Source organism: Sminthopsis crassicaudata, chromosome 3, assembly GCF_048593235.1.
Source record: "Sminthopsis crassicaudata isolate SCR6 chromosome 3, ASM4859323v1, whole genome shotgun sequence".
Taxonomy (NCBI): domain Eukaryota; kingdom Metazoa; phylum Chordata; class Mammalia; order Dasyuromorphia; family Dasyuridae; genus Sminthopsis; species Sminthopsis crassicaudata.
In genome coordinates this window covers 12,548,917-12,575,252 of record NC_133619.1, presented here as the reverse complement: position 1 = coordinate 12,575,252, position 26,336 = coordinate 12,548,917, and the positions used below count along the sequence as shown (strand labels likewise).

General features: G+C 36.5%; 1 protein-coding gene across 1 annotated transcript in view; it reads left to right on the top strand.

The window, feature by feature from the left end:
- Positions 1-14,090, top strand: part of GPR149 (G protein-coupled receptor 149) — an 85,762-nt gene extending 71,672 nt beyond the window's left edge. Inside the window, 1 exon segment of the mRNA XM_074298044.1 lies at positions 10,340-14,090. Coding sequence (XP_074154145.1) covers positions 10,340-10,912 — 573 coding nt within the window. The 3' untranslated portion in view covers positions 10,913-14,090.
- Positions 14,091-26,336: the final 12,246 nt, after the last annotated feature.

The window sequence follows — 26,336 nt, the reverse complement described above, 5'->3', positions numbered from 1 at the left end:
TACTCTTCTTTTTTCATATAGCTCTGATTCTTTTGATCCTACTAAATCTGAGATATATATGTATATGTATATATACATATATATCTATATATGTGTGTGTGTGTATGTATGTATGTATGTATGTATTATTTTTTCTACATTGTCATTGCTCAGCTCCATACAAGAGTATGGTTCATATACTCCTTACTTAGCCCTATTCTTCAACATTGTTAATTTGAATAAATTTCCCCTGTGGTACTTTTATTTCAAGGAACGATAAGTCATTTCATTTCCATGCCCATCATTGTTCTCCCTTTATTCTTTCAGTGACTATTACATAATATGAGACTCCTAGGGACAATGTTTGTCTCTTTCTTATAACATATAAATAATCATTTATCTCATTATCTCATCATTGTCATATTGTATGAACTTATAAACTTTTTTAAAGTGGCCTTTTTCTTCTAAATTTGGATTTTAAAAATTCTATTCAACTAAACTATGATTTTCTCAAGAAGAATTATTGGAAGGAATTGACTCTATTTATCTATTTTCCCCTTGAGGACTAAGTTCACTCTGTAGAACAACTAATCTTTGGGTATAAATCATTTTACTTTTTTGTGTCATATTCTCTATTCCATTCTTTTCTTTCATTTCTTCTTTATTCATACATAATTCCAAACTCAAATCTTAGACATTTCATTCCTGGGTTAATGGATTTGGGTTTTCTTTCTGTTAGCAAAATCTTGCAGAATTATATTTATACCCTCCAAATATGGAGAAATTTTTAAAGTTAACCAAATTCTCTACTGAACAATCTTCATTTCAAAGTTTCTCTAAGATATGCTTTCTTCGAGTGGATGGAGAGAGAATTAAATGATCTCATTGAAGGTGGCAAATATTCAAGAGAAAGCCAACAATTTTCCTTGGTGCTAAAGATAAATTTGTGTTCTTCAAAAAATATGTGTGAGTCAAGTGTGTGAGCAAAAACTGCACCTTTGTGAAATAAAGGGCCAGAGTTTTCTGGGAAGCATACTTATAGACATAGACAATATAATGGATACAGAGATTATTAGCCTGGGAGTCAGCAAAATTTAGGTTCAAGTCTTGCCTCTGAAATAGCAAAAGAGGGGGTAGCTAGGTGGCGCAGTGGAGAGAGCACCAGCCCTGAATTCAGGAGGACCCTAGTTCAAATCCTCCCTCAGACATTTAACACTTCCTAGCAGTGTGACCCTGGGCAAGTCACTTAACCCCAGCTTCAGGGGGGGAAAAAAGTGTATTATATCAAGAGAGGAGGAAAGAAAGCAAGAAAAATATCTACACATATCCTTTCCTATATGTTTCCTTTGCTAGATATGTACACTACATATTATGTAGATATACATAATATAGGTATTATATATATAACATATATATGATAACATATACATAATCTATAGATATATGGATATATAATAGGTGATATATGTAATACATACTTATTAATCTATCCCTATTATTTATCTAAGTATCTCAAGAGAAATAATATAAATTTAATAATAATAGAGATAGAGATACATAGATAATAGATTTCTAAGAAAGAAAAACATAGTGTACATATGAAACATATAGGGAAGTACATATATTTATATATGTGAGTACACACGTACTGTGTATATGTATACTATATATACAGATCTATATGTATACTATATATACAGATTATATCCAATCCATCTTTCATTTAGCTACTAGATGTGTAGCTTAATTGTATATATTTGTTGTCTTTTCAATTATGAGAATCTTAAGGACAGCAACTTTGTCTATCCTGAGTGCTTAGCACAGTGGCTGGCACATTATAGGTACTTTATAAATATCGATTGATTAATTGATTTTATTCATCTCTCCATTCCAGAAATATTATTTCTTCATCCAATTAGATGCAAATTCTTTTAGAATAAGGGAATGTTTCATTTTTGTCTTTGTGTCTCCAGTTCCAATTCCTGGAACATAGTAGCCTCTTGAAAGTTTGTTGATTGAGAATTCGATTGTAAGACGAGTTCTGCGTTTACTCAGTTTTTTCCGTCTGTTGTTTTTATGTTGGATTTTCTTTGTGAGAATTCTTTTTCTTTCCCTTCTTCTAAAAATTATTTTTGTTCTGTGTCATTTGGCACATTTCTTACTTTCTTGAGATAATGAAGAAGAGTTTAATTAAGACATGGCCATTCATTTTGCCACCTTTCTGGTAACTCCCAAATCTTTCAAGAAGATATTATCTATTTTTTGACTGGATAATATTTAATATTATCCCCATTGAATAGAATCTACAGAAGAATTAACAAAACTTAATCCCAAGAATATTGTGAGGATTCCTCCTTTTTTCATAGGGATAAGGATGGGAATTGGATCTTTGATTTTATTGGTATAGGGAACTACTAGGTTATAAAACTCTGTCTACCAATGCTGGTCAATACCTTTTCTATAACTTAGAATTATAGAATTGACTAGAGCATGAAGAGATTATGTTTGCTGTGAGTCATATGATCAGTATATTGCTGAAACAAATCTTCAACCCAAGTGTCCCTTGCATCAAGGCTAACATGAACTGGCTAGAGAAGGACTTGCTTAAGTTTCTTTTACAAAATTTCCCTCATATACATCTATTTTCCCTTTTACCTCAGAAAAGATCTTCAGCCTCATGGGACATGTAGTTTATTCGACTGAATGCTGAACTTCATGGCAGGAAACTTTCAGAAATTTCACTTGATCTGAATTCTTAAGTGTCTACGTTACTCTATGTCTGATGCCCATAAACTACTCATAACAATTGCTCTTATTTATACCACCATGCTGTCAGTAGCAAGTGTCACTGGTATTTCAATAGAAGGGGGCAGCTAGATGGCGCAGTGGATAGAGCATCAGCCCTGAATTCAGGAGGACCCGAGTTCAAATCTGGTCTCAGACACTTAACACCTAGCTGTGTGACCCTGGGCAAGTCACTCAACCCCAGCCTCAGGAGAAAAAAAAAAAAAAGGTATTTCAGTAGAGACAAATTACCTCCCACACAGGAGACTTAAATTTGAATCCTGACTAATGCAAGTTTCTTTCCAAAAGGCACAGAGTATAGTGAACAAAGGCTGGAATACAAAAGGCAAATTTTGAGCCAGTACCACTCACTAAATACTTGTATAACCTTGGCCTAGTCACTTAGACACTTAGTGTCTATTTTTCCTCATCCATAATATAAAAGAATGCAGCTAGATGATATCTGGGGTCCATCCCACTTCTAAAGTCCATTGAGAGTATGAATGTTTTTCCTGCCTTCAATTCCAAGAGTGACCCAATTTTTCACCTTGCATAAAAGCACCATATCAGCAAAGAAACAAAATAGATCTCATATATTTCTTCATCCTGTAGTCCACTAAGGAGCTTGCAACCAGTTCAAGGTCAGTGAGTCTGTACCAATTTTTTTATAGTTTTTGAATTATATATATATAATTATAGTTTTTGAATTAATAGTTTTCCTATAGCAATAACTTAAGCATTTGGAAAGTTTATGAGTATCTTTCTCTTCTCAGATGAAGCAGACTTTGTAGAAAGGAGATTAGTATGCTCTTTTTTTATTATAGCTTTTTATTTACCAGATATATGCATGGGTAATTTTCCAGCATTGACAATTGCCAAATCTTTTGTCCCAATATTTCCCCTCCTTCCCCCTTCCCCCTCCCCCAGATGGCAGGTTGACTAATACATGTTAAATATGTTAAAGTATAAATTAACTACAATATATGTATAGTATGCTCTTTTGAAAGCATTTTCTAATGTAGGTAAGACTTTAAATTATTTCTTTGTAGAAAAGAGAATTAGTATACTTTTTGGAAGCATTTTCTAAAGTAGGAACTTTAAAATTGACTGCCAATGATAGGATAGGAACAAAATCTTATATTCTCTGGATCTACAACTATTCATTGCACATCAAAACTCTCATGAGCGATTGAGTGCTATGGTGATTGGCAGTATTTCATGCTTACTAAAGAATAGAGTCAGTAATAAGATTGTTGATTTAAAAGTGGAAAAATCTTTGGACATCATATAATTCAATGTCTTAAATTTGCCTCCATCCCTTCATTTCTAAAATGAGAATAATAATAGTTCCTATCTACCAGGTTTGTGGTGAAGACCAAATGAAATCACATAGGAAAAATACTTTGCAAAGTTCAAGGTGCTAAATAAATGTTAATTTATTATTATTGCCTTTATAATAATAATGTTTATTATTATCATTTTACAAAGGAGAACATAAGAAACAAAGGGGTTAGTTATCTTCTCCCATGTTAGCCAGGATTTGAACTCATATCCTCTCACTTCAAACCAAACATATTTTCTACTGTCAGAATATAAAATTCCAATTGATTATAAAAAAAGCAAATCATATTGATGGGGGTTGAGGTCCCTTTAAGATTCCTTTCTGATTTCCCTACCCCCATGGCTGAATATCCAGGCCCAGCTCCCACCGGATCTAAGCTGGCTTGGGTTTTCTCAGCTCCCCACAAACAGTTTCTTCCTTATCTGAAAAGCCCGCCAAAAACTTGGAACCGCCCACCATCTTTTAGGTATAAAAGAGCCAAGCCGGAGCTCTCTCTTTGCAGGAGCCCTTCCCCTCCCAAAACATGGTATCCTTCCGGCCATGTAAGGGTTCCTGCCCACTCAGCGGCCACCTTCGGCATCTTTCTAACTGAACTTTACTTCCAAATTCCTACAATAAACCTTTTATTTATCAATCTAGGTTTTTGGGCCTGTAAATTCATTTATAGGGGGGCAGCTAGGTGGTGCAGTGGATAGAGCACCAGCCCTGAATTCAGGAGGACCCGAGTTCAAATCAGGTCTCAGACACTTAACACTTACTAGCTGTGTGACCCGGGGCAAGTCACTTAACTCCAGCCTTAAAAAAAAAAAAATTCATTTACAGGGGACACTGCGCCTCATGAGATCTTTGTGCAGACAAACGGGGTTCCCCCTTTCCTTTCTCTCATCAATATCTTATGTAATAGCTATGAAAATCTAAAGAATGCTGTTGTAATTCAGTCCATTTGGGGTTTTCTTGGCAAACATACTGAAGTAGTTTGTCATTTCCTTGTCTAACTCATTTTATAGATGAGGAAACTGAGGCAAATAGAGTTAAGTGCCACAAAACCAGTGAGTATATGAAGCTGGATTTGAACTCATGAAGATGTATCTTTTTGAAGTCAAGTATCTACTATGCTACCTAGAGAATAAGGCAATTTAGACAGCCATTAATTTCCATGAGCTTTTAATTCTTATGTTACAGAAGATAGGAAGACACAGGTGAAAATGTAAACTTTAAAAAGTCTATAATGTGAGCACACATAGCTTTTGGTTAATTCTAAATTGGTTATACATCCTCAGATGAAAAAGACTATCTGTAGTCTTTGCAAAACACATTATTTAGCCCTAGGTTTTTATGATGTCATTGACAAAATGTTTTCTAGTTTTCCATATTTCCATTAGGCTCATATTGGGAGCTTCTTTTGGGTAATAGCCCCACCTCCCATCGTCCCAATTTATTCGACCATACCATTTAGAGTCATTGAATTTGAAGATTTTCACTGAAATAATGTCTCACTTATAAATTTGTCGTTTGTCTCAGAATGACTTGTAAATGTTATGTTCTACAACTTAGATTTGTGCCATTATTTGAGATGGACTTCACTTTGTTGTAACAGCATCTACTGCTACAATTTAGATACCTAAGGATCACTTTCAATTTATGCTATCAAGTTATTATAAAAATGAAGCAGACATACAGGACTACAAATTAGTTTTCTAATTCTACCCTCAGCTTTGACCCGACAACCTGTGAGTGAAGCCCAGTGGGAGGTGACCTTTGGAATATGGATTTGCCATTATGTATACATAATGAATGACATTTTAGAATATTTTGAAGTATGCAAAGGGCTTTACATACATTAATAATAGCTGACATTTGCATAGCCCTTTTCATTCACAAAATGCTTTACATATATTATTTCATTTGATCCTTATAACAACTCCAAGAGGCAGATGTTATTATTATCTCCTTTTACAAGTGGGGAAACTGAGATAGGCAGTATTTAGGTGACTTGGTCAGATTCACACAACTAATTATCTGAGGTAGGATTTGAATTCAAGTCTCCTACCAAGTCCATTTTACAGCTCATTTTACAGATGAGTAAACTGAGGCATCCAGGATTAAGTGGCTTGTCCAGGATCATATAGCAAGTGAGTGTCTTGGGTCAAATTTGAACTCAGGTCTCCTTGACTCCAACCTCAGCTCTCTATCCACTTCAGCACCACCTGGCTGCAGAGCCCTTCTGCTGACCTCAGTGTTTCATGCCAGGTTGAAACCTGGACGATCTGCCAACACTATTGGAATTGCTTCCATTTGAATTGTCTCAGAAAGATTCTGAAGATCACCTGGCAAGATAAGGGGCCAGAAACTGAGGTCCCATCTTTAAACTAACTTGCCAAGCATTCAGTCTCTACAGCAAGAAGCACAAGGCCAAGGGGATGGCCATGTTGTTCCAATGCCAACCATACACTTGCCTAAGATACTATCATATAGAGAACTCACACAAAGCAAACGCTCACATGGTGGTCAGTAAGAGTGATACAAGTGAAGAGGTTAAAAAGAGATAACCCAAGACACAAATGATTAACAGAGAAATTCCTATCTTAGAAAAGATTAAAGGAGATAACCTGAGACACAAATGATTAATAGAATTTTACATCCTTAAGAGGAATTCCTCTCTTATTTACAAGTCTCTCAGGAACCTCTTTGATATACAAACATCCCTATATCCAAAGGAAGCAGAAAAAGTCCTTTTCAAATACAAACTCTTCTTTTATGACCCTGATTGTGTATAAAATGAATCTCCAAAAGTCTATTCCTTGCACTAGGCTTTTCCCTGCCTTTTGCCCATGACTTTGCTGCGGAGTCCCTTCTCAGGAAGTTGGGCCTTTCTCCCTGGAGGCCAGTTGCCTGTCTATCCCTTTCCTAACCAATAAAGATTTTGTTTTAACAGCATTGAGTAGCGAATTCATTCGCTAAACCGGGCCTTGGTACTTTGGGAAGGAAGAGGGACAGAGACAATCAGACAACCAGAAAAGACTGATCCATCTCAGCTTAGAGCCTCAGTTTCGTCCTCATCACAAGGACACTCTCAAGGTCTCTCTTAACAACTTTAGAATTGATTGTGTGATGTGAGAGACGCTGGCACAGGACCACCCAACATGGCGTGCCCACCTCAGAGAAGGCTTTGTGTTCTATTAAGTGAAGCAGGAGTGCAGTAGCGCCATTGAAATGGCAGATGCTCAAATTTAGAAAATCCATTACAAATGTGAACATGGATTGTTAGTTCCAGACTTGCAGTAGAGCATTAGAGCTCTATTGGTCTGATCAGTCACAGTCAGACACACCATATCTTGAATCTAACATAGTAATTTCTTTTTCTACCTCTTTGAGAATGAAAGGACAGCTAGATGACTTAGTGAGAGCACCAGTCCTGGAGTCAGGAGGAACTGAGTTCAAACACAGCCTCAGACACTGAACACTTCCCAGCTGTGTGATCCTGAACAAGTCACTTAGCCCAACTGCCTCATCAAAAAACAAACCCAAGCAAAAGAACAAAAAATGAGAATGATGAAGAACAACCAATATAAGTTGTTTATTCAAAAGAATCAATTTCTTGAGAGACATTTCTGCTTCTGCCTTTATATTCCTAACATGTGCCACACACTCCTTTAAAACATTGTTTGTTGATGATTCATTGATTGAAGACTTGAATACTAGAGGGAAAGAAGTAGGACTTTAGTGGGCAGTAAGCAGGCACTGAACATTTTTGAGCAGAGGGGAATAATTTTTTCCCATCTCTGTATGAGGAATATAATTTCCTGGGATCAAAATTCAAGTTAGCAAGCAGTTTAGTAAAAAGGAAATTAAATGAATAAACACAATGAAAAACAAAAAATCTTTAAAAATCCTGCTTCTTAACAGATTGGCTTATCTTTGCTTAAGGGGTGAATTGAGTTCTAGAAAAGACACCTGAGATTTAAATTACCATACAAAAAGCTCAAACTTTCAAGTAAGTTTTTTTTTTCTACTGCTGTGGAGGAGTTCTCTATTTTTGGGTTCCATTTAACAGCAGTGATTTCTTGGTGGAAAGGTAAGGGCTGCTTTGATGACATTTGATTCTCATGCTAAAATGTAGAGTTCAAGTATCTTTTGTGCCATGTCTGAGTCAGAGTTTTGTGATTGTAAACCTCCTTAGCACATTAAGCAGGGGAGAAAAAAATGAATTTCAATAATATTTAAATCCCATTTCCCTCACCTGTATAGCATTTTAATAGAATAATAAGGTGACAGTTTGCATAAATAAACTTGTTTGTGACCCTGAATTGGCTTTTTAGAATATATTTTTGTCATCTTTTGTTTTCACATCACTTACATTTTCCACTTTATTTCTCTCCCTCTCTTCACCCAAAGAGCCAATCTTTATAATAAAGATTTTTTAAAGGGAAAGGATAGAAAAAAATTATCAGTAAAATTAGTCAATACCTTAAAAAAAACTGACAATATCTGGAATATTGATTCTACCCCAGTTTTCCTCTGCAAACAGTCATGTTTTTGATGGGGCCAAACAAGTTTTTTGTAATTTTGCATTCATTTTCAGGTGGTATGTGATGATAGTGTTTTTTTTTTTCTATTTGCATTGTTGTAACCATCATGTATAGTTTTCTTGGTGCCTTTTATTTTAAATCAATTCTTGTCAGCCTTCCCAACTTTTTGTATATTCATGATGTTCATCTCTTACAGCACAGTACTTTTTCCACTACATTCATGTACCAATCAGTGGACATTTACTTTGCTTCTATTTTTTTTTTGATTCCACAAAAAGTGCTATTATAAATATGATGATGTATATCTGGATTTTCTTTTTATCCCTGACCTTTTTAGAGTGTTTACCAAGCTGCTAAATTCCTAAATCATGTGCCTCTACTTTGCTTCTATTTTTTTGATTCCACAAAAAGTGCTATTATAATGATGTATATGTGGATTTTCTTTTTATCCCTGACCTTTTTAGAATATTTTCCAAGCAGTTACCTTCTTAACAAAGAAGGTGTTCTGAGGTGTCTGAAGGTGTTCAGAGTGTAAACATTTTAGCCACTTTATTTGCATAATTCTAATTTGCTTTCCAGAACATTTGTGCTAATTTTAAACTCCACTAATACCATAGAGGGGACACTGGATTTTAGGACCAACATTTCCCAATCTTGAAAATATCTGTGGACTCTTATCAGTGAGCAGCTCCTGTCCCTCATTGTAAAATATTCTTCTCTTTCCTTACAATGAAAGAGTGATTCTGAGCACAACCTGAGTTGTGATCATGAGTAATTGTGCCAGGAACTCCAATGACAGCATTTGTCTCCAGTAGTCATCAAATGATCCTTGGAAACTGAGCTAGAAAATAAAGTCATGTTCTTTTCCAAAAGGAAAAACAAAAACAAAAGAGATTGAGTAACCCAGAAAGAAGCCATTAATTAGTAAGAAAGACCTATGTTCAAAACCTACGGTAGATACTCAGTAGTTATACTGATGAGGAAACCCCAAAACTCTTAAAACCTCCTTGGACTCTGCCCCAGGGATTCTGCCCACCCCAAGCACAAACAGTTTCCTCCTTATCTAAAAACCCATTGAATTCTATTCAAATTCTAACCTTGGCTGAAGCTCAAGCCAGAAGCCAACCTGAGACTCCATCCATGAGCCCCTTCAGATTATTAAGAGCCCCCCAATTATAAAAAGAGCAAAACTGGAGTCCACTCTTTGCAGAGATCCCAAACATGGCATCCTTATGCTGGTCATGTCAAGGGTTTCTGCCCACTGGACCTGTGCTTCCAGTGCCCTTTTAGCTCTACCCTCAACTTTACTAACTAAGCTTTACTTCCAAACCCCATAATAAACCTCTTTTATCAATCTAAGTTTTCAGGTCTGTAAATTCCTTTACAGAGGACTCTTGCGCCGCTACTAGACCTCATTTAACTCTGTATCCTTGAGCCAAATCCAAAGGGGCTGCAGGGGAGCTCTATTTGACTCCCTGTACCCTGAACCTGCCACTGGACCTCAATTAAACCTAATTTCATTTAGATACTCCTTATCTAGTTCTCATCAATATCACCGTTATTTTAATCTCAATTTCTTCATCTGAAAACTGGGATTATAGCAGCACTCACCTCATAGGGTTGTTGTGAGAATCTAATGAGATAAGATTTGTAAATTGTGTTGTAAACTATAGCTCTAAATAATGATTATTTTTGTTTTTTCCAGCGATCCGGTGGTGCTCTCGCTATTCCTTTGTGTGCATTTCAAGGGACTGTGTCTCTCCACGCCCCCACAGGGAAGACTTTATCTCTCTCCACCTATGAGGTGAGTGCAGAAGGGCAAAAAATTACCCCAGCGGCCAAGAAAATCGAAGTCTATCGATCCAAGAGCGTGGGGCATGAGCCAAACCCAGAGGATTCGCCCACCACTTTCCCAGACACCAGCGTCAAGATCCACTTGGAAGTGTTGGAAATCTGTGACAATGAGGAAGCCATGGACACGGTGTCCATCATTAGCAACATCAGCCAGTCCTCAACCCAAGTCAGATCTCCTTCTCTACGCTATTCCCGCAAAGAAAATCGGTTTGTTTCCTGCGATTTGGGGGAGACCGCTTCTTACTCCCTCTTCATCCCCACAAACAATCCTGACAGTGACATCAATATATCCATTCCAGACACTGTGGAGGCCCACAGGCAGAACAGTCAAAAGCAGCATCTGGAGAGAGATGGCTATCAGGAAGAAATACAACTGTTAAATAAAGCTTACAGGAAACGGGAGGAAGAAGGCAATGGAAGCTAAGAACTGTCTAGGGTCCAAGAATCAAATGTCTCCTCCATCTGACTTGGAAGTCAGTGATTTTTCTTAGATGATTTTGATTTCTGTTTGAGTCATACATAGCCTCAGTCACAATTCTTCTCTCCTGGAAACAGCTCTTCATAGAAGAAGGAGTTCTATGGCTTGTCGGTGGTCTCCTATCCCTGTGGTAATGAAAGGATTTTGTCTCTAGGTGATTGCTGATCATCTTTTCTGCTCATGAGGTTTTTCTTCCAATGAGGAACAACAGACAGAAGTCACATAGAGATAAATTAAAGACTGATAACCATTGGAACTCTACCAAAGTAGGATAAAATAGTCAATCTCAGGGAGCAGAGAGATCATTCTCTTTGGAGGCCATAGGAACATAGGCCTAGATATGGAGATCATTAATTCTAAACCCTTTGTTTTAAAATTGAAAAAAAATGAAATACAAAGTCAGAGTAACCAAATCTTAAACCTAGGAACTCTGCCTTCAGATTGTTTCTAGTGGTCTCAAACTAAGGGCTGTATGGTTAGGCTGAGTCATGGAAAGGTAGAAGGGACTTTGGAGGCCATCGAGATCAGTGCTCATTTAACAGATAAGGAAACTGAGGCATGAGAATAATGATTTCCCTAAGGTCATATTGCTAGTAAAGATGTGAAGCGGGATTTGAATACAGGCCTCCCTGATTCCATTATGCTAGACTGCATCTCAAAGTGATCCCTTCTCCACCAAGTTTTCATGTTTGTATTCATCTAGACAGATGAAATACACTTCATGCTACCCCCTTCTCATTCTCAGTATAATATGGCTGCAAAGAACATGTTCCCCAGTGGCAAGCTGCCCAGGAAAAGACTATTTTGGTTTTATCTCCATAACGCCATGGCCTAGCACAGGACCTTGCCCATGGTGGCCCTTTAATAAATGTCCATTCATTTGATCACTCAGAATCTGGAGGAATGAGCTTATGAGATTATTTCTGAATCAGTGTTCCTGATCCTCCCCTATAGGTCTATAAAAAAAAAGTGGGGCCTTCTAGGAATTGCCACACTGGAAACAGAAGGGATATTATAAAAGGCTGGGGAGACTTTGGAAATCATCACACCCACTTAGTCATCTCTTCGTGTTGAGATACATTCTGTCCATGTATTCATTATTGCAGCAAAATAGGATCCCTTTGGGGTCTGGGAAGCTAAAATAGAAGCATGTACTTTTTCTGTCCTGGAAAATCTATTTTGAGCATTTTTAGAAAATGCAAAGCTCTTTCTGAGCCTCCTTCCCTTTCTTCCCCCCCATCCCCACTAATAACCATGCTATGTTTCTTATGGTATATTCTTCAATCCTTAAACTGGCATTTATAGCTGTCAATGATCTCTTTCTTAAGAGGCTCCAAAAAGATTTCAAAAAGATTCTAACTCTGTACTTACCATCTGTAGGCCTTGAGTCATTATTTGCTAGATTTAACAGAAAGAAATTGACAGTTCTGCTTGCCCCCACATCTGATTTGAAGACCGTGTTCAGATGATAGCCATAAGGAATGTTTTCTGGTTGTCATTCATGGGTGGAAGGGGAATGATTATGTCAGCTTCTCAAAACCCAAATGACTCTTTGCAAAGTAGCAGAGTTTTCAAACTGGCTCAGCACTCCCTGCTTTTTAAGGGGAAAAAATCCTGGCAGGAATGGGTACCTTTAGAATTTTCTTCCTGAAAAACGTGAGTCATATGTTTGAGAAACGATTCCATAGTCCATAGAGGGTATATTTTGGGAAGAAATTAGATACATTAAATCATACCTGTGCTGAGATTTGTCAGCATTATAACCATTTAATATTATTCGTGTAAATGTATAATAATGATAAACAGGGTTTCTTCAAAATATTTCACTGAAACCATTATGTAAATATTTGCCAAATGTTCTGTTCTAAAGTCCAATGATGTTGTTTTCTAAAAACCATTGAAATGGGACTATTTGATGTGGTTTGAATATATGCATGTTTATTTATAGGTTCAAAAAGAATTTTTTTTCCAGAAAACTTTATTCTAGTTTTTATTACTTGGAACCATGGCATTAAAGTATAAGAACACAAGCTCCAGAAGAGTTTTATCATTGCTTTCCACTCTTTTAAAAAGCCCTTCTAAAGTAATGTAAATGTCACTGTGATATCCATTGCTCTCTCTCTCTCTCTCTCATTTTAATTCTGTCTCACTTTCTAAAAAATGTATTTGTAATACCGCCGATAATGTTTGTAAAGAGATCCCAAGATAAATCATAACAAAAATTCAAATTAAAGAACACCTTCATTGTGAATCTCACTGCATTTATTTGAAAAATTACTGTGTTGCTCAAGGTCATAGGAACACAAAACCCCTAAGAGAATAAGTTGCTTATTCTTGCTTCAAACTAGTGGTGCAACTTAAAAAGAGTATGAAATTTAAATTTTAGGTTTATAGTGATTGACTTGTTTCAATTGTTCAATAGAAAGAAGTCTTGACTCCTTTCAAATACAAAATCAATCAGCAAGGTAACCTGTCTGGAATGATGACCAATCTAGAGATCTTAGTTAACTAAGTAGATGGAAGACAAAGTCCATTTCAAAAGTTTGTATTTTTTTTAACAGATAAAGGAAGTTGAGTCCAAACAAAAGGTAATGTATGATTTCCTCTATGAGTCTAGTATTCAGTCAATATTTAGTTCTATGATTGAGTTCTTTGAACTGTACATTTAAAGTTTAATTTGGTCTTATATATATTTGGTCTTATAATTTTATCAATCTCTATTTAGTACCACAAAATAATACTTTTTTCTCCTATGGCAATTCAAAATAAATTAATTTAAAATTTCTAGAATTGATGATTTTTTTTATTTTCTTTTTTTAAATCAAAATATTTACAAACTTTTTATTTTAGAAAAATTCTACATCGCCTCTAAGATACCAAAGCATAAGCTGCAAGGGAAAGTTTGATCTGCAATAAAAACTTACCAGGACCATATATGAAAGTGAGTTCCAGAAAAGTAGAATTCTAGAACAACATCATGTGGCAAGAGGTATGAAAGCTACTTGGTCACCCAGAGTTTAAGCTGAGAATATACCAATACATGCCTAGTGTAAGAATGATTGAAAGAAAGTGTATGGAAATAATAGAAAGCCTATTAAAAACACAGTCCTTTTTATTTTTTAAATGCATTGTATCATGTTATCTTATTATATATTATATGTTTCTTCTTATCAATAAAATGATTTTGTTAAAGATTTTTGTAATTTTTCTATGTTCCATTTCTACAAAGAAACCCAGACTGCTACTATTTGCTTGGTACACTGCACATGGACACAATGTATTGATTAAATAGAACCCATGTATACTAAAAGAAAAGATCATCCTTCAGTGGTAACTCCTTTCAATGACAGAGTTGTGGTCTTAGGCTCACAGAGTCTTTCATAGATTTAGAAAAGTGAGGGATCTCAAAGTTCTAGAACTGTTCTGTAATTGATAATTACCTGAACTTTCCTGTTGTTTTCTCTGCTGACTTTTTTGTTGTTGTTTTTGTTTTTTTACTACCCTCATTGTTGGACATTGTCTGCCCCCTGCTGAAAAAAATTACCAAGATTAATTTTTTTTTAAGTTTTGTAAAAATTGGACACTGTTAGATAGTTATAGATGAGACATCAAGTATTTTGGGATTGCTCTTGCAGAACAAATCAGCTTTTCTTTCTCAATCCAAAGTCCTCATTTTTACAGGAAGGACACAAGATCAAATCCAATCCAATAAACATTTATTAAGCACTGACTATATGCCAGGCAGGAGCAAGTAGGTGGGACAGTAGATGGAGCACTAGCCTGAAGTCAAGAAAACCTGAGTTTACATCCAGCTTCAAACACTTATTAGTTGTGTGATTCTGGGCAAGTCACTTCACCTGTTTCCCTCAGTTTCCTCATCTATAAAATGAGCTGGAGAAGGAACTAACAAACCAGTCTAGTGTCTTTGCTAACTAAGGAAACCTCAAATATGGTTACAAAAGTTGAACAAAAATGAACAATAAAAATTTTCCAGACACTGTGTTTTTGGTTCTTGAAAGAAGATCTCCAGAGGAAGGAAGTATCTCAAATCTGAGTTTTGCTCTCTGCTATTTAGCATTTTCTGATACTACAAAGATAGGATGGCAACTTAACACCTGGGTGAAGAAAAAAATCAAAGTGATTGTGGTTCACTAAAACCTTGCTCCCTGATTAGACTAACACTAGCTGAGTAGCCTTGCTTATGCCTCTGTAGCCAGGGCTAGCCAGTTTTGTGTTGCACTCTTATTCCTCCATATGTTACCATCATTACCACCACTATCACTCCAACCACTGGATCTTTCCAGCTGCTTGGCACTGAAAATCTAATTATCTGTCTTAATCAACAGCTCATAAGTAACCAGGGGATGAATTTTTAAGTCAAAAGTATTCTTCAAGATGACCATCCACCAAGAAGAAAATTATCATAGAGAAGGATTGTGACTTGCATTAGTGGGGGAACTATTCACACCAAGGAGATGGGAGAACCCAGAAATAATGAAATTATGAGCACTCCATTATTGCTTTCCAGGTTTTTTCATGTTCTTTGAAAACAGTATTGTTTTCAGGCTATTGATCAGACTATTGTTCAAACCACTAGACAAATCCTTTAAAAAAAATTGCAAATTTTTCATTAACCACTGATTTATTCATCATAGATTTATTGATATCCATATAAAGTATGCATTTTTAACAAAAAGATGACATTTAGAGTTTAAAATATAAATGTGTAGACTATTTGAAAAGATGAAATTCTCTAGAAGTATATTAATAACAAATTATACAAAATTGATTTATCTTTATTGATTTATATATTATGTTTACCTTGATTTTTATTTATATATAGCACTTTAGGGTTTACAAAATACTTTTAAACATATCTCATCCTCATAGCAATCCTAGGAAGTGCTTATTATCTCCATTTTGTAGATAAGAAAACCAAGGCAGCTGGAGGTGAAGAGATTTGCTTTGGATCACGTAGCAAACAAGTATCTGAGGCCAGGTTTAAATTTAGGACTTTCTGACTCCAAGTCACATGCTCCTTCTATTATACTACCTAGCTGTATCTGAAAGATTCACTTTTCTGGGAGTCTAAGTTATTCAATCAGGCAAGGTTAGTCACAAATGATTTTTTAAAAGAAATCACAAACATTTTATTAGATAATTTTTTTGTTCTTCAGCTGAAAATGGAGTAATCATTCAGTTTCTGTTTTCCTTGGAAAGAAAGTATATTTTTATATTAAATGAACAAGGTCATGTCTGAAATCAGTCTAGAAGCCATTGTCCCTAAAAATATATTGAGAAATCACCTAAAATGAAAAGAAAAAGAATTGTTGAAGAAATTGGTAAGCAATAAATCAAACCAAAACAAAAAAAATATGGAAGATCACAAAAAATAAATTTGTTTTATGTGCTAAGAAAACAGTGATTATTCACAGGAAGAATCAAAGACAACAAAAAGATACCTACAAGTGAAATTACATTTGGGGGAAAAAATCTTGTGGTTAATATGCTTAACAAGAGAAATCAAGACAGATTTGGTAGATTTAAAATCCCCAAGGAAGATTAAAAAAAAAAAAAAAAAAGAAGAACATAAGACTCAAGAGTTATGGCCATATAATGAGAAAATCCTAAAAAAAAAAAAAAAATTGGGTAGATTTCCCTGAGGGAAAAAATTGTCCAGATGGAAGACAGAACTTCATTGGGAATTTTCTTGGAGGCAAGGGGAGGGTGGTGTGGAACACATATCTAAACAAAAAATTTAAACAGTATTACTTCAAGATTTAAAATCCCTGTAAGTGAAAGGAAAACAGCTTGATGAGGCAATCTAATAATTGTTCAGTCTGTCTTTGCAAAAACATGAAGCTACAAAGAGTTTGGGTATCCTACTTCCAGAAATCAGATGAGAAAATCTTCTAGGTTTATTGAAAATAGAGGGCTAAGTAAAACTCAGCAGAATTTCATATTTAACTCATTCTAAAATAAAGCAGTCAAATTCCCACACACCATCAACAAAGAACAGTTCCTAGCAAATTGTTGATGTGAATATGCATAGATTTCTTTTCTTTTAATCAATGGTGAAAAGCAAGTCTCAGTTGTAGCCATGATTAGTCACAATCACAGAATCATATGTTTTGGATTTACAAAAGTCTTAAGAAGTCATCTAGCTCAATCTCCTAAATTTATTGGTAATGTAACTGAAGTGATTTATTGAAGTTCACATAAGTATTACATAGCAATTCCAGAATCCTAAGCAAGAGAAAATGTTTCCAATTTTAATTTCAAATAATTTTTCTTTTCTTCCCCCCCCCCCCCCCCCCCCCCGCTCCTGAGGCTGGGGTTAAGTGACTTGCCCAGGGTCACACAGCTAGGAAGTGTTAAGTGTCTGAGACCAAATTTGAACTCGTGTCTTCCTGAATTCAAGGCTAGTGCTCTATCCACTGCGCCACCTGGCTGCCCCAAATAATTTTTCTAATAGATTAGAATTTTTCTGTGTCATCATAATATTACCCTCTTTAAAAATTCCTCAGTTCAAAGTAAATAATTCTACTTCTCTCTTGATTATTATTTCATAGAATCATAATATTGTAGGCCTGGCAGTAGAATGTCTTGAGAGCAAGGCAGTAGAACTCACTGGGAAAGGGGTTTCCACGATCTTTCCCTAGAGCTATCTCTAGCAATGTGGAGTCATAAAGTGACTTTAGGATACAGGGCTTGAATCCTGGCACTAACACAATAGCTACATAGCCTCTAATGGCTCTCAACTTTTCTCATCTCCTTGTCTCCTTCTCTGCATAATGGGCTAAATATTTCTAATTCCTATCACAAAAGTATTGGTAGGAAAGCATTTTGCAAATCTTAAAGTACTACATAAATTCAACATATAAATCATTGTTATTTTCTTTCTTTCTTTAATTTCAGTTGGGCCGGAACTTCCACGAGGAAACTTTCGACAACATAACTTGACCTCTCTGCTTTGAGATTTTAGTCTCACAGAGTTCCTTCCTATCCTTTGTTTATTCAAAAATATTCTAATTATTAGATACCCACTAGCACTTTTTTCTTCTAGAGAAATGATCATTCTTTCAGAATTACAGAATTCTTAAAATAGTCATTTAAAGTATCAATTCTTAAAATATAGTCCTTAGACCTCAAGTGGTTCCTGAAACTCATAACATTAAGGATACCCTGAAAGAGTTTCAGAAAGAAAGCAAGAAAGGTTTTTTTTTCCATGATGATACTAAGATATTTTCATTTCTAATACAGTAAAAATATTGATAGATATAAACTACATAAATAAAACTTTGGGATAGGGCTTGCTTTTAATCAATTATGTCTGTCATGTTTGACTCTTCATGACCCTATTTGGGGTTTTCTTGGCAAAGATACTGGAGGGATTTGTCATTTCCTTCTCCTCATTTTACTTTCTCATTTCACAGAGGAGAAAATTGAGGCAAACAGAATTAAATGACTTGATTAGGGTCACACAACTCACAAGTATCCAAGGCTTGATATTAATTATCGACTCATCATAGTCTTAACCTGTTTCCAGGCCCAGCACTCTCTCCATTGAACTATTTTTAAGAGTATAAAAGGGTCCTGAGATTAAAAAACAAGGTTTAAGAACTGTCTATGTAGTCTGACATGCTCATTTTGGAGGGGAATAACTTGAGGTCTAGAGCAATTGATGTCTAAACTCAAACAATGAATGAGTGGAAGAATTTAAGATTGAAACACAAAGCTCTTGCCTCCACAGTGTCTCTTTCTATAAGGCATTTATTTTCTAACAATTTTCAGGGATTCTATATTTTTGGTCCACTTGGTTTTGTCAGAACAAAATGCAGCCCATTCTATGCAGTTAGCTTCCTAGTCATGTAGCCATCTTGCCATCTGCCCTGTTTTTCACCACCTGCTCTAATGGACAAGTTCCCTTTGTACTACATGTACCTGAAAACAGTAGCTGTCCTTGGTCTGAAAACAGGTCTTAGGTAAAAATCTCAGTTTCATACCCATATCTCATGTTCCATTCTATTTCTTCACTGATGAATAGACTTCATACACTTTCCCCCTACCTATTAATTAATCAACAAACATTTATAAAGCACCTACTATGCATCAGCTAAGTACGGGAGTTGCAAAGAGGGTCTTGCTCCTTTCCTCTCAGGATTTTTTTTTGGTCTCTCACTCCTCAACTATCCTAGGATATTATGGGTTCTATTGAGATGTATGGGCAATCTAGGGAGGGCTAGCAGCTTTACTGTAAGGACTGCCTATCCACCTTTGGTACTCACCTATCACCCAACTCTCACTTGTGATTCCAAGAAACTGTAGCATGTACAGTGGCCACACCCTGGTGAAATCATTTTGGCAGATACACTAACCCAGATGGCAAAAAGCCAACAGGTTTCAACACTGCCAGTGAGTTAGAATCATGTTTACCCCAAATGTGTGAAGACTACCCCTGGTGGAATGGGCAGATGAGAACAACTTGTTCTAATGTCCAGAGAGACAGCTAAAGCAGGTGCTGTGGTGTACTTGGGCTACCTACTGAATCTTGGGCCAGTTTTCCTGACTTCTTCATGCCACTGGACTGGAAGAGAGAATGTGGCTGATAACTTTGTGCAACTCTGTTTCACTTAAATCCAATTCACCTACAACTTAAGATATCACCCTATCATATCGTTGATCCTTTGAAAAGGAAGGACAAATAAATGGATCCTGATACAGCCCATACACATTAACTCAGATCCCAGAGACCCCTGGGAAAATGTTCATATTCATCACACAGATAAAACAGTTCGATAAACCAAAGCCTTGACTCTGAAGGCACCTGCCCTTTCATAGTCTCACCTGGCTATTCTCGCTATTCTTCATCATCCCAATTAGCAATGTTCCACAATTGCTTTCCTCACTGGCAAGTTGCAGCTACTATTACAAATCAGATTCAATTTGATTTTCAGCTGACCTTTGCATCTCCAACTTTGCTCATGATGAATCCCCATGGCTGGTGCCCTTTGCCTCCACTCCTCCTCATTCTTCATTCTATATGGATTACTTTCTCCCACCTTAAAGACATAGTCTTTCAAGAAGCCTAGAACTGTTTCTTAACTTTTTTTTACTCCCTCACCTTTCACGATGCATAATGTTCACAGAATAAGACATCATTCAACTACCTTGTATTGCTGACATTTAAACTATTTCATGTCATTTTAAAGATTTAATTTTAAGTCTTTTAAAATTTTTTTTCTAATTTTAAAGACTTACATTTTAGTGAGAATCCATAATGATAAGAATCTTAAAGAAGTGTACTATAACAATAATAGGGTTTTCTCAATGTTCCATTGGCTAGAAAGCTCCTTTTGAACTTGAGTTTTGAAAACACTGGTTATGTGGCTGAGAGCAAGTCACAATTTCCCAGTGCTCTACATAGTTGTCTAAGATTGTGAGGGGAAGAGAAAAGGTCCACCTCCATTGGCCAAGGAAGTTTCCTTATGTGGGAATTCCCAATATCACTGAAATCTGAAGTTCAATTCCTCTCTTGTTCACTAAGGATAATAAGTAACCATGCCAAAGGATGTTCTAATGGAAGTCTAGTATATCTAAGTCAGTATCATGTTTGCAGCTTGTCTCCACCATTAGATTGGGAGTCTCTCTAGATCATGGATTGCTTTTTGACATTCTTTGTATCCTTGGTTTCTAGAGGAGAGCCTTCTGTGTAGGAGATGCCTAATAAATGCTTGTTGATTGAGAGACAAATTGAAGTCAACTTAAGAGACTTGTTTCCTTCACTTAGTTGCTTGATTTCCTTCTACAAATTTTCCATAGTTCTTTTGACCTTTGTAAACTAGGTGGTTAGATGCTGGCTCTCTATTCCCTTCTCCCATTGTTAATTATTTGAAAGCAGGGCCTTTGTGGTGTCTATCTTTGTACTGTTAAGTAGTCTGGCCCCAATAGTCTGGATTTTCCTGTCTCTATTACTTACTAGTTCAGAGATCCTGAATAAGTTATTTTGATCTTGGGGATTCAGGCTCCTTATTTGTAAAATGATAAGATTAAATAGATCTTAGAGGGCAGTGCTATACAAACAGATCAGTTTCTAGATCAGCAAACTGAGTCACAGAGCACTTATATGACTTGTCATGACAACAAAATCAACAACATGATAATAATAATAATGATAACTAACATTTTATTTAGTGCTTTAAGATTTGCAAAGTACTTTTGACCGTCACAATAACCCTGGGAGGTAAGCACTATTATTAACTTCATTTTATGAATGGGTAAATCATTTAACCTATCTCTGCCTCAATTTTCTCAATTACAAAATGGAAACTTTGTGATTATAAGCAAGATTGTACTTTGTGATTGTACTTTGTGATTATAAGCAAGATTGTACTTTGTGATTATAAGCAAGATTGTGTTTGTAAAGATCTTTTCAAACCTTAAAGAACTACATATATGCTAGTTATTTTTATTATATGACTTTCTCAGAATCTCACATTGCCAGTAAGTATTGGCAGCAAACTTTGAACTCGAGCTTTTCTGACTCCAATTCTTAATCCCTATCCACTGAACCATCTCAGCTTATAGTTGTGCAACTAGAAATGATTCTCAAGAAAACAATATGCTTGGCAGATCTAAGAAAGTTGAGTGGGTTGTAACTTCTGTTGAACATAATTATTATCAAGGGCTGTGAATGTCTGTGTTTCAGTTGTGAAATCCTCAAAGATGAGGGTGTACATTCCTAATGATGTATGAAACTTTGCTTTAGAGTGGAAAGGCAGTTATGCAGGCACAAGAGCAAAAGTTCTGGAATAATTTGGGAAGTTAAAGCATAAAGCTAAATCAATTCAATTTTAACCAAAAATCATCTTCTCAGAAAAACTGAGTATAATCTTTAGAGAGAAAAATGGATATATAATGAAATACAAGACTTTCAGTCTTGCTTGATGAAAAGACCAGAGCCAAATAGATTTGACATTAAATGGGAGACTCAAGAGAAGCATAAAAAGGTAAATATGAAAGAGTAAAACAAGGGACTCAATGGAGTCCTTAAGCTGTTTATATTCCTAAATGGGAAGATGATAAATGAAACTCCAAAGAACTTCATCATTATTAGATACTTAGAAAGAATCTGCATAAAAAGAAGGCATGGATGTGGATAGAATATGCTGGAATGATCTTCAAAAAAAATTAATAATAATGTAGGGGGGAAAAGAAGGATGCACTGGGAAGGAGAAATGGAATGAGGAAAGTTTTGGATTTTTTTTTAACATAAAGTTGATGCTCAAAAAAAGCTCTTAAAATGGAGGGGAAACAGGAGGAAAAGCCTGACAGCCAGCTTTTGAATCTCACTCTCATTGGAGTGAGAACAAGAATATATTCTGTTGAGTACAGAAATCTATCTTACTCACTATCCCCTGTTATCCAATAGGGAAAGAGGATGATAGATAAAATATAGGAGAAAATGTTAAGAGGAATGGAATACTGGGGGAAGCAGTGATTGGAAGCATGAGAGAGAAAAATAAAGAGAGAAAAAGAAGGATAAAAGAGGAAAATGGGACAGAGGGAAATGTGTGGTTGGTGATTTTAATTGAGAATGTGAATGGCATAAATTAACCCAAAGAATGGAAGTGGCTAGCAAAGCGGATTGGACAATCCAACAATATGTTGTATACAAAACACATTTGGGACAGAAAAAATGGAGTTGAAGTGAAAGGCTGGAACAAAGTCTATTAAGCTTCGGATGAAGAAAAGAAGACAAAGGTGGCAATCATGATTTCAGACAAGCAAAAGCAAAATTAGACTTAATTGAAAGAGATAATCAAGAAAACATTTTGATAAGAGTTCCTATAGATAACAAAGTATCATTTTAAAAAAATACAAGTTTCTCTGATAAAGAAACTTTCTCTGATAAAGAAAGGCCTCATTTCGCAAATATATAAGGAAGTAAGTCAAAATTATAAATATAAAAGCCATTCTCCAGTTGATAAATGGTCAAACTCAATTTCCAGAAGAAATCAAAGCTATTTATAGTTTAATGAAAAGAGGACGTGAATCACTATTGATTAGCGAAAAGTAAAGTAAAACAACTCTGAGCTATCATCTCATACTTATCAGAAAACCAGAAATGACAAATACTGAAGAGAATGAAGGAAAAGAGGTACATTAATGAATTGTTGGTAAAGTAGTAACTTTGACCCATCATTCTGGAGAACAATTTCTGTCTGTGCCTTAAGGGCTACAAAACTTTAATCCAGCAATACTCCCACTAGGTCTTTTCCATGGATGAGGAGAATTGCAAGGAAGGGAGAGAATCTGGAACTCAAAATTTTAAAAGAAAATAATGTTTAATATAAATAACATGAAAAAATAAGTTTATTGATTTTGTTTATGGATAAGTCAATATTGTGTATTTTCTTTTCTGTAATCTTCTCCATCCCTTATTTGGTCATGAATTCTTCCCTTATCCATAGTTCCACTACATTATTTTTTCCCTATACCTTTAATTTGCTTATCATATATCTATTTATATCTGTCACGCATGCATTTAAAAAAAAAAAAAAACTATCCTAGCAAGTGATATGAAGATGTCAGCCTGTATCTACTTTCTGTCAGAATGATGTACAGCTTCAAGTCTGATTCTTTTTGTACAGCAAAACAACTGTTTGGGCATGTGTGTATATATATTGTATTTAATTAATTTATACTCTAACATATTTAACATGTATTGGTCAACTTGCCATCTGGGGGGAGGGGAAAGAGGGGGAAAAATGGAACAAAGGGTTTGGCAATTGTCAATGTTGTAAAATTACCCATGCAGATATCTGGTAAATAAAAACTATTTTTAAAAATTTAAAAATTAAAAAAAAAAATTAAAGGAATGATGTACAGTTTTCACAAAGATTTTTGTCTAACTATTGAGCCCTTAGCACAGTAGTAGAGGTCTTTGGATTTTTCTGAAACTTGACTACTAGATTCATTTGTGTCTATACATTGTATCCCTAATATGTTCTATTAATGTATTCCTTTTTTAAAACCAGTACCAAGATGTTTTGATAATTACTGCTTTTTAATTTAAGATTTGGCATTTCTAGGCTCTTTTCCTTCCCTTCCCCTCCATTATTTCTTTTGAAATTCATCCTGTTTTGTTCCTCTACATGAATTTCATTATTTTTTCCTAGCTCTCTAACGTAATTCTTTGATCTTTTGATTGGTATGGCACAGAAAAAGTAAACTACTTTTGATAGTGCTATATTTTTTATTAGCTTGGGATATCTAGGAATATTATTTCTTCAAATATTTAAGGGTATCTTCATTTCTGCTGAATATTTAATAGTTATATTTCTATACATAGGAACATATGTGTATGTTGATAGGTAAACTCCCAAGCATTTTCATAAATTCTGTACGTATTTTATTTTTTATAATAGTTTTTATTTACCTGATATATGCACGGGTAATTTTACAGCATTGACAATTGCCAAACATTTTGCTCTAATTTTTCCCTCCTTTCCCTTATCCTCTCCCCCAGATGACCAATGCATGTTAAATATGTTAGAGTATAAATTAAATACAATATATGTATCCATGTCCAAACCGTTATTTTGCTGTCTGTAAGTATTTTCAATGGAATTTTTATTTCTATCTTTTTCTGCTTGATTTTGTTACCACTAGAAATGCTAATATTTGTGTGGATTTCTCGGAAACATCACAAACTCAAACTAGCCAAAGCCGAACCGAATTATCTTTCCCTGGAAACTCATGCTTCCTCCTTAAGCCCCCCCCCCTTTTTTTTCCTTTCTGTTGTTGCCGTTCCCTCCTGTTGGACTCTGGATGGCCCACTTTGGGGTTTTCTTGGCAGAGATACCGAAGTGTTCGCCCTTTCCTTCCCCAGCTCGTTTTACACAGGGGGAGACAGGGGCGCACAGGGCTGGCCAGGGTCACACAGCTGGTGTCCGGGTCTTCCTGATGCCGTTGCTGGAGCTCTTTTCACTCCTGCTTCTAGGCGTGTCACCATTTTTTCCAGGCACCATTTTCAGAACCTAGAAATTAATCTGAATTTTCCCTTTTTCGCGCTCCTCATTTCCGTTAGGGGCCAAGTGTCATCCCCTTTCCCTACACAGTCTCTTCCATCCGTCTCTACGGAGCCAGGATAGTTGAAGCCCTCTCCTGGCCGAGGCTCACGTAGGTCCCGCAGCTTCTTCTGCCTTCGTGAAGGTTAGCTTGGCCAGGTATCTCGGGGCTGTCTCCCTCAGCAGATTCCTTGGAGGGGGGGGGTCTTTCTTTGTATCCTCGCGCTTAGCCCAGCGCCGCCACACAGCAAACTCTGGCCTAACGCGAGTTCACTCATTAACTGACTTCCTAATGGTGCAGAATGGGCTTTAGAGCATTTTTTTTTTAATGAATTAAAATGGAGAAGCAGCTCTCTATTCTCTCTGGCGGTCAGGGAAGGTTTCTAGCTTTCTGCACCGAAGTCACTGCGAATCTCCAGAGTTTTTATTTTTTTACTGTTTAGAATTCCTGCTCCTTCTAATTAGGATTCTATCAGAATTGTCGCATCTTGGGTTTTTTTTTTTTTTTGTCTAGGAGGCAAAAGCATTTGATGAACAATATAACCAGTCGTGGCTTCTAAGGGATGTTCTGGGTGGTGGGATACAGTTCTCAGCCGGAGCCAGTTCAGCACCACGCTCAGCGGCCGCTCCGGGACCCACTCCGGCCCTTCTTTTCGGAGGGCGGGGCGTACATTAGGTGCCAGGCCATCACTGACAGCAGGCAACCAGCGTTAAAGACATCCTTTAATCATATTGCAATTAAAGGAAGACAGGTAATTACTTTGTAGAATTGTAGAATTTGGATCTGCCCCTGGCACTTTTGGGGTTCCTTCTCTGAAAGGAGAGAAGAAAGAACTGATGGAGGGTACACTGATGGAGGGTGACGTCACTTGACTGAGAGAATCCGTTTTAAATAGTCAGTTTCACCCGGGACCTTACGGACCCTCCTTTAGGGAATCATCTTCATTTCCACATAAATGTGTTTTGTTTTATGCCTTTGGAGAAGGGTGCATAGTCCTGTGCAACTTAATGCCAAGGGGTCAGGGCACAAAAAATACAAACTGAAGGCTCTCTCGGCCTCCCTACGTAGTTTGCAAGCCGAGAGCCGGGGCGTAGAAGCCGCGGAGCTCCCAGAGGTGCGCGCGCAGCCCGCGCCGCGCTCCCGCCCCGCCCACGCTCACGCTCCTGGGCAGGCGCCGAAGGGCTCTCCCTAAGCCCCGCCTCCTCCCTTCCTCGTCGCCGCTGTTGCGTCACCGAAGACCGCTTCTTGTGACGCGACGTCGGCGCTCGCCTCGCGCTGGGCGCCGGAAGCGGAACGG